Here is a 9,349-nt window from a genome sequence, read left to right on the forward strand (position 1 = left end):
AGTTCTCAGAACCTGCTTGGCTGGTTCTGCTCCCGCCCGCTGGGCTCCGGCTGGCTTCTTTCTGCAGTTTTCCCCTCAGGCCACATGGCAGAGGTTAAGGGAAGCACCTCTTAGTGGTCCCACATTGAGGGGGTCTCCTCTGTACAGTTCTGGATCTAGGAGAGTGTCCAGAGGATGGGATGTTCTTAGCTGGGCCCCATTTTATCCTCTCTCCGGTAGTGCAGCAGTCCTTGTGGTTCTATTCAGTGTGAGGGGTGGGGGACTTCAGACTGAGTGACACATGCTGGAAGTCTCATGCTGCCAGGACTAAAACATCCTCACAATTTCTAAACATTATCGATGAAAATTTCCTAACTCAGAAGAGTGTTGCCTCCAACATGGGGGAATTCTATACTAAACCTCATCTTGACAGATCATGAGGAATTGCTCACAGACCTAAAAATGCCCAAGGGTTGCTTGATCACATTTGTTGTCTGCAAACAGAAAAGAAGTCCATACCAGTAATATATCTACTTGGTGCTTTAAAAGAGCCAATTTCACAAAGCTGAAAACAATTATGAGGCAAATCAAATGGTAAAGGATTTGAACAGAAAAATGTGAATGATCATTGGGAAGTATTTAAGAATATTTCACTAGATACCCCAAAGTACACCATCCCGCAGCTGAGAGAGATAATGACGATGTTAAAAAAAATCACCCAACCCCACCAAAATAATATATAACACATAGGAAAAAGGAGAAGTTGATGGCAATGAATATAAAGCAATGAATATATACTAGACGTTTGGAATGATAGAAAATTGACAAGGGAAACAGAAGGTCACAGGGAGAAATCTAGGGCGTGAAGAGTGAGGGAAAATGAGGAGTCTTTTAAGTATATTAGGACAAAAAGAATCCTAACAATGGCATTGATCTGTTATTAGATGGCACTGGTAGATCTGTCAGTAATAATGCAGAAAAAGCAGAATTGTTCAATACATTTTCTGTTCTGTATTTAGGAAAAGCCTGATGATGTATTCATGCCGGATGACAGAGATGATATACTTTCCATTCCAACAGTAACTCAGGAGGACTTTACGCAGCAGCTATTATAATTTTAGACAGTTAGACATTTTTAAAAATCAGCAGATCTGGCTAACTTGTATCTGAGAATTTTAAAAGAGAGAGCCGAGGAAGGCACTAGATTATTAATGCTGATTTTCAATAAATCTTGAAACACTGGGGAAGCTCCAGGGGACTAGCAGAAAGCTATTGTTGTGCAAATATTTAAAAATATTTAAATAGGAAGACCCAGGAAATTATAGGCCTATCAGCTTGATTTCAATCCCAGGCAAATTAATGGAACAGCTGCTATGGTATCAGATTAATAAAAAATAAAGGAGGGTAATATAATTAATGCCAATCAACATGGGTTTATGGAAAATGCATCCTGTCAAACTAACTTGATATATTTTTGATGAGATTACAAGTTTGGCTGATAAAGGTAATGGTGGAGATGTAATATATTTATAAGGCATTTGACTTAGTATTGCATTACATTTTGATTAGAAAACTAGAAAGAGAGGTATCAAATTAATATGGCACACATTAAATGGATTAATACCTGACTAACTGATAGGTCTCAAAATGTAAACGGAAAGTCATCATCGAACGGGTGTGTTTCTAGTGGGGTCCTGCAGAGATCAGTTCCTGACCCTACAATATTTTAACATTTTTATCAGTGACCTGGAAGAAAATATGAAATTATCACTGATAAAGCTTGCAGATGACTCAAAGATTGGGGGAGTGGTAAATAATGAAGAGGACAGGTCACCGATACAGAACAATCTGGATCACTTGATAAGCTGGCTGCAAGCAAACAATATGTGTTTCAATCTGGTGAAATGTAAAGTAATACAGTAGAGAACAAAGAATGTCATTCTTACTTATAGGCTAGGAGACTCCATTCTGGGAAGCAGTGACTCTGAAAAAGACTTAGGGGTCATAGTGGATAATCAGCTGAACATGAGATCCCAGTGCATTTGCTGTGGCCAAAAGGGTTGGAGGGAGTACTAGTGGCTCTGCTGAATACAGGATGTGGTAAATACTCTTATCTGGTCACAGGCAGTGGGAGAAGAAGAAGATGTAGATGTGTCAAGTATTTCTGAATAGGAGGGTTTCCTCTTCCGACTGTGTTTTCAAATAATCTTCTCAAATTAGTAACACTAGCCCCTGCTCTGTAACATACTTCTCTGGACCATGCATAACTTTAGTGTTGCCAGGAAACAAATGTAACAAATAACCCATATGTGTGAGTACCCAACATGTGTTCACACATCATGCATTCATGCACACCCTTCCTTCAGCACCCTGGTTGTTTCACAGTCTATCTTACATGTGCGTGCACACACACACACATCTATCCATATCAAGCTGCTGAATGCAGCATACTGCAGCATAAAATAACATGAGACGAGGTCATTCTCAGCAGACAAAGAGGACTGTGGGTTTGTCCGTACTCAGTTTTACTTATAGCTGGGCAGGTGAGTGAAACATATATCTATGCTGCCCTCCTGGACTGGGGAAAACTGTTCTAGTTGAAATCGCTGCTTGTTCTGCAAACGGCTGGACATGGGAATTTCTGCAGATTTGGATGCTTGCTGTGTTTATTTATAAGCTAATTCCTCCTTGCCCTCTGCTTTCTCATTGCCACAGTAGAATCCACGCTCTAGGAGCATACGGATAGTATGGCTAGATAATGTGTGCTTTGACTTCTTGTATGTGTTCATTGCAAGCCAGAACTGTGTCTTTGAATGAGGCTTATTCTCAGCATAAGTAGCCTCATTCAAAGGTATGTTTCCCCAATCCACAAGGGCCTGATCCTAAATCTATTGATGTCAATGGACTGGATATACCTGGGGTTCACTCGGGACCTGCTCCATTGGCTTTGGTAGGCTTTGGACCAGAGCCCTAGCAAACTTCAGTCACATCCCAATGCAGCAGATAACCGGCAGATTTATGATCATCATGTTGACTGTAATTTCACTAAGCAGAGTTCTCCTCTGAATTACACCTGAGTCAATGAGGAGTGATGCCACTGATTTCAGTGAGGTTACACCCAGGATAAATTTGGCCCAGTGTCTGTTTTTATTGAGCACGCTGGGCAGAAGTATCTTTGCTTTTTCATTTTATTCCCCTCCCCCCACCGAGTTCTCATACCACTTAAGATCCTGGGTTGATTGTACTTCCACATCATGGGTTCTGGCGCCAAGCTATGCCAGCTTCAAGACAACAGACATTTAAGGAAGTGAACATTATACACGTTGCCTTCCAAAGATTATGTTTCATTCCATTCTTTTTATTATAGCATCGTTTATTATTTACATTAGGATGACAAAGTTATTCCCCTGATGAGTGAGCAATACAATATAGACCATTACAACGCAAGCAGTTAAAGGTCAGGCATGGTAGTGGGATCAGAGAGCACTGGAAAGGAGCTCAAGGGTGGACCCTGAAATAGCAGAATCACTTGGGCTGCATTTCTGTTTTTTACAAGGCACTTTTGGAACCTGGATAAAAGTTTGGAATTTATCATTGTTTTCATCTTGCCATTCTGCCTTTCTTCTGTGGTTTCTATTTGCCTATTCTGGGGTAACATGTGTCTATCTGTATTTCTGAGAACTCAGTCACCAAGAAATACAAATTTAAGGGTCACACAAATGCTTTCCCATAACAAACTTAGATACTTTCAGCTTAGTTTAGTTATTCTCTCTTTCTATTTCCTAATTCCATGCTGCCTTTTCCCATCACTTCTTTCCTCTGAACAGCGCTGGCTCATCCATGAACAGCGCTGGCTCATTCTTCAGCAGTTTTGTGGTGGGGAGACCTTTCTGCACCTACATACCATGGTAATAGGTGCAGACTAAGAATCTGAAGAACTGAAAGAACTGTGCGTTGTTCTCTGAATATGATGAGACTTGAACTCATTCTGATGTCTAGCACTAATGAATTCCACAGCCCAGGGCCTTCCATTGAAAAGGCTTTGCCTCTGCATTATGACAGGACCATTCTAGTCACAGCAGTGTCCCAAGGTGCACTGCTGTTTCAGAAGGTCAGCAGTGCGGGCTAGGGGATCTCCAAGATAGCTGGCCCCCTGCCCATTCAAAGGTTTAGTTGAAGATTAACACATAAGGAGCTGAAAGTCAAATGGGGAGATGCAATCAAACAGAACATGCTGGTGACTTCCTCTTCACTGCTTCACTTCCTAAGAAGAGTAGAATTCGCTTATCTAGAGTCACATGGTTAATTCTAAAAAAAGAAAATGTTCACAGCTCTAATACAGAATCATTGGGAAGTGACAACAGCTAGAGCAAGTGAAGGCAGGTAGGTTTTTGGCTAGGTTGCTACAAGATTTCTGACCACTTCAAAAGAAATGTCCAGAGAACTTAAAGGAGATTGAAGGAGCCACAGAGATGTTCTGGCATTAACAAGGAGAAATCGCAAGAGAGGATCACATAGCATGGATATCCAGGTGCCATTTACTCTTGTGCAATGCTGTGGAGGGGTAACAGCCAGTTAACTGCATGATTCCATGGGGACGTAAAGTTCTGCACAGTTCTGTAGTTACTGTGAGGAAAGTCACTGGGAGAGCTGAGTTTTGCTGCCATTGTGGAAGAAAAATCCCATTCAAGCTTGTTCCTGTTGGCATCTTCCTCCATCCTTCCTGCCCTTGAGCCTGCAGAGGAGGCACCCTGCTATTCACCATGACAAACAGCAGCTTGACTCTAAGCAGCCTGGATGCCATTTATGTCACCATCGAGTCCATTATTGGGATATCTGCAGCCGTGGGCAACATCCTGGTCATCTGGGTGGTGAAGCTGAACCCAGCTTTTCAGACAAATACCTTCTACTTCATTGTCTCCCTGGCACTGGCTGATATAGCTGTGGGCATCCTCGTCATGCCGCTGGCCATCGTGGTGAGCCTGGGAGTCGCCATCCACTTCTACTCCTGCCTCTTCATGTGCTGCCTGTTGGTGGTTTTCACTAATGCCTCCATCTTGTCTCTCCTGGCTATAGCGATCGACAGGTACCTGAGAGTGAAGCTGCCCACCAGGTGAGTCAGTCTGTTTAGTTGTTGCATTTTCAAGTTATTGCTCATATTACATGGAAGTTCAATTAATGCTCTAATGTTCCTCCGAGTCTCCACACCCCAGCTCAGACCTGGATGCACACTCCTCCCTCTCCCCCAGTGCTCATACCCCCTATCTCACACCTGCCCTGCAACACTGAGGTTTTACTCTACCCTGCCTCAGGATTGGGGGACAGACTAAATGACCTTCTGAAATCACTTCCAGTCCTACATTTCTATGGTTCTGTGTTGACAGATGCTCCCTGCTCCCCCATCTTTTGAAGTGGCTTCTAATCAGGCAAGTTTCTGAAGCAGTAAACTCACTTTAAATGTATGTTTGAAAAAGAGAAAGATTGTCTCTTTGTAAAATCAATTTAAGAGCCGTTCTTTGGGGGCAGGGACTATCTCATAGCTCTGTGTTTGTACTGCAGCTAGCACAGTGGAGTCCTGGTCCGTGTTTGGGGACCCTAAGTGCTACCACAATATGAAAAATAAGTATTAATTATTGAATTGCCCATAGGGATCAGAGAGCTGCTGGGATCATGGTGAAATATGATTTCGTTCTTCAGTCATTTTGTTGAGTGCGTGACCTGATTTTTATATTATTTCTGTTTTTGTTTATTTTGGGGCTAGTCACTTCAAATAATCCCGTCAACATCAGCACTGAGTCAAAATGAGAAAGGGGCACAGAATGAACAGCAAGTTCTAATAAGAGGATTTTATAAAAACACATCTTTTTTCTATAACTTGAGTGGCCAAGTGCATGCATAAAACACCCCCTTTCCCTCAAAAACAACAACAACATGGCACAGAGTCAGACAGTACATGGTCCTGATGTCATAATTGGGTCTACATTTACCTTAATCGTGAGGTCAACTGTAAGAAGCGAGTGAAAGTTCATAAAATATCACCAGGACTTGTAACAACATATGTGGATGAGGAGACAGAAAAACTGCATAAGTCTAAGCTAAAAACCTAAGATATAATTAAGGACCTTGTTAAGATTATGCCTGGTAAACAAGAGAAGTGTGGGACCAGTAATCAATGAACCAAAATTGGTGGGTCAGAAATTAGGTCTAGGACATTGAGGGGGTGGGAGGAAAGCTGGCTATTGTGACACTGTCTGACTAAAAGATGAAAGAAGGGTTAGGAGTGAGCTTCACCATGACAGCTGCCTGCCCTGCTGTCTCCTGGGTCCCTGGACTTCCTTCATCCTAATCCTGACACATGTTGTGACCAAATCGAGCCATGAGAGAGGGACCCAGATAACATCGCACCACCTCCATCAGCTCTGACTAAACCCTGAACACCATCTAGGATGTAAGATTTTGACACACCTCACCACTCCCCAAGATGTCCTTTTCTTTCCACACCTTGATTTCTTTTTCCCATGTTTCTTCTTTTGTCTTCTGTTTAAGAGTCTGGCTCAACCAGCCAAGACTGTCTATTTTACAAGACTGGTGAAAGCCTGTGACCAGAAAGAGGCAGCTAAAAGCAATGCCCTCAAAAGACCAACACTGGAACAAGTTTGTCAGGTCTCGGCAGTGAGGATCAACACCAGAGACAGAAGTTGCATTTTCTATCTTTGCCGTTCTTCTCTATCCCCCTTTGTGTTTTGTTTTGTCCTCTGGGAAGTGAGACTGAAGTTTAACAACAGCATCTACGACAGCTCCAGCCCATCATAACTAACACCTTCTCTTATCCCAAAAGGACAGTTATTACCACCTAAGATATTGTCAAATGGGAAGGGGGAAAGGGGTTCTTTCTCAAAACTCACTCCAGCAAAAAGGAAAGGGTCAGGATGTTGGTAAAATGAAAGCCTGACAATGCTTTACATTTCAAAGGCTTTCACTGTTTTTGAGTTCTTTTCTGAATCGTTAATAAAAAAGTTTAAAAGACTTTCAATAGTGTGTTTGCCGTGATGCTAAGCAGGCTGAGGTCTCTGTTTACCAAACCCTGAACCTTATTTAATATTGGGCAGTGACTGGGTCAGTTTAACACCTTTGACTGCTGGGTTTCTTTTTTTCCCATCTAAATTAATACATCAGGCCATATTTCTTTGAGCAAAGGCCCTACATCAAAAGGTTCCAAGAGTAGAGGAATAGTGTAGTCTGGAGGAATAGTGTAAATTACAATATGAATGGAGAGGTCCTTAAAGGAAAGCTGGAAGGTAGCCAGCAGAATCAGTTGTTGGCAATGCCAATCATATCCTTGCCTCAGACACGCTGAGATCAGCACCAGACCAGAAATGCGGCTATCCAAAGCAGGCCAAATGGTAAGAGACAGACTTGGTTAAAACTAGTTAATCATTCCACATAGAGTACAAAGTACTGGCAACAAGATACCTTGCCCAAAAGACAGCTGAGCACTCAAGTCAGCCACAAATGAACCTACAGCCCTTGAAAGCATGAGTGTTTGGATGCTGCTTCACTGTCGCTAAAGAATCACATCTAACAGGGTTGGTGTTTTTCAGGTACAGAATAATCACCACAAAGAGAAGAATTTGGGTGGCTCTTGGAATTTGCTGGCTGTTGTCTTTGCTGACAGGATTTGTCCCCATGTTTGGATGGAATCAAAGGATTGGCACAGAAAGGCACAGTGAACTCAAGTGTCAATTCACCTCTGTGATGAGAATGGACTATATGGTGTATTTCAGCTTCTTTGCCTGGATCCTCATCCCTCTGATCCTCATGTGTGCTCTGTACATCGAGATCTTCTACATTATCCGGACAAAACTAAGTCAAAGTGCAACAAACACAAAGGCAGGAGTGTTTTATGGGAAGGAATTCAAGGCGGTCAAATCTATGGCCCTCGTCCTCTTCTTGTTTGCGATTTGTTGGCTGCCTTTGTCCATTCTAAACTGTATCACACATTTCTGTCCCAGCTGTCTCATCCCGCGGCATCTGTTGTACGTGAGCATTCTGCTGTCTCACTCCAATTCAGTCATGAATCCCATTGTCTATGATTGCAAGATAAAGAAGTTCAAAGACACTTATATTCTTATTTTAAGAACCTATGTCCTGTGCATGAGTCCAAAGCCGGTCAGTCCTAGCATGGAGAAAACATCAGAGTGCGACCCAGTGACCCCTTGATACCAACTGGCAGAGGGTCCTGGGGGCACGCATAAGATTTTACAGGGATTCCCTGGGTCACATATATGTATAATAATTCACCAAAGGATGGCAAATGAGGTCTCTACCAAGTGCCAGTAGCCCACTGGTCACCATAACCATTGCAATATGTATAGATGGATAATATTTAAGGAGTTATGTATCTATATTGAAAATAATGTTCTTAAGGTCTTGGAGTCAAATCAGATCACATACCTCGGTAATGTTCCTTTCAGACAAGTGGTAATATCTCCCTGTCTGGTCGTTTGTGTATTTTGTAGTGCGTATCTCACAATGTATGCCTATTTGCATATTGAGACAGGTGCTAATTAAGAGACTATGAAAATCTACATGAGAGGAAATCTATAGGAAGAAAAAACGGCAGGAGAGTGTCCTTGGTGTGCAAAGGGACACACTGAAACCTTCACCTTGGAGGCAAACTGACAGCATGCATATCTCGTGCAAGGGAGGGGTCACAGCCAGCCTGGCTACAAAGTGCTGCAAGGATTTTTAGATGAGCCAGGAGAATATTTTGATAATTAAGCCTAGGCTCTAAAATGCATGCTATGATTTTATTCTTAATGGAACCATTTGTTTCCAATATTTCTACTTGCTTCTACTCAAATTCTTATGCTTTGTTAAATAAACTTGTATTTGATTTAACTATAAACAAATTTCAGTGCTGTGTGTTCAGCAGAGTGGTGCTCGGAAGTGGGACTGGTAAACTGGCTTGTACCATTTCTTTGGAAGCAGCAAATCTGTGAATACTGTTAGTGTCCAGTGGCTAGTCACTCCAGGGAGATGTTCAGAGGTTGGAGCGTGCCTGTTGCTAACCTGCAGAATGACAGCAGGGCCTGCAAGGCCTAGAGGGGGGCAATTATGTTGCCCATGGCCAGTGGAGTTGGGGAGCTGACCCCCAGCAGGCACAGAGAAGGCTTCCTCACGCTCAGGGCAGATGATTGCAAGGTGCCTCACAGTCCTGGGTACCCCCAGGAAGAATCACACAAAGCCGTGTTCATAAATCAAGAATGGCTATTGAATTATCTGGGTAAATTATTCTCACATAACCTAAACAGACCGATAACCCTGCTGCATTAACAGGCTCTGGGAGAAATATAGGCTCTGAGTAGTC

General features: G+C 42.6%; 1 protein-coding gene across 1 annotated transcript; it reads left to right on the top strand.

Moving 5' to 3' along the window:
• Window positions 1–4,330: 4,330 nt before the first annotated feature.
• Window positions 4,331–8,891, top strand: ADORA3 (adenosine A3 receptor). The gene is made up of 2 exons (XM_032794171.2): window positions 4,331–5,092; window positions 7,581–8,891. Exons 1-2 carry the CDS (start codon window positions 4,743–4,745, stop codon window positions 8,197–8,199), a joined length of 969 nt encoding a protein of 322 aa, XP_032650062.1. The 5' UTR covers window positions 4,331–4,742; the 3' UTR covers window positions 8,200–8,891.
• The last annotated feature ends 458 nt before the right edge of the window (window positions 8,892–9,349 follow it).

This window comes from Chelonoidis abingdonii, chromosome 4 (genome assembly GCF_003597395.2).
Source record: "Chelonoidis abingdonii isolate Lonesome George chromosome 4, CheloAbing_2.0, whole genome shotgun sequence".
In the NCBI taxonomy this organism is placed as follows: domain Eukaryota; kingdom Metazoa; phylum Chordata; order Testudines; family Testudinidae; genus Chelonoidis; species Chelonoidis abingdonii.

Bases quoted from the DNA above. Each gene is read 5' to 3' on its own strand.
- ADORA3 (XM_032794171.2), top strand. From the start codon at position 4,743: ATGACAAACAGCAGCTTGACTCTAAGCAGCCTGGATGCCATTTATGTC. The intron at 5,093-7,580 runs GTGAGTCAGTCT...GGTGTTTTTCAG, and splicing joins AGAGTGAAGCTGCCCACCAG to GTACAGAATAATCACCACAA.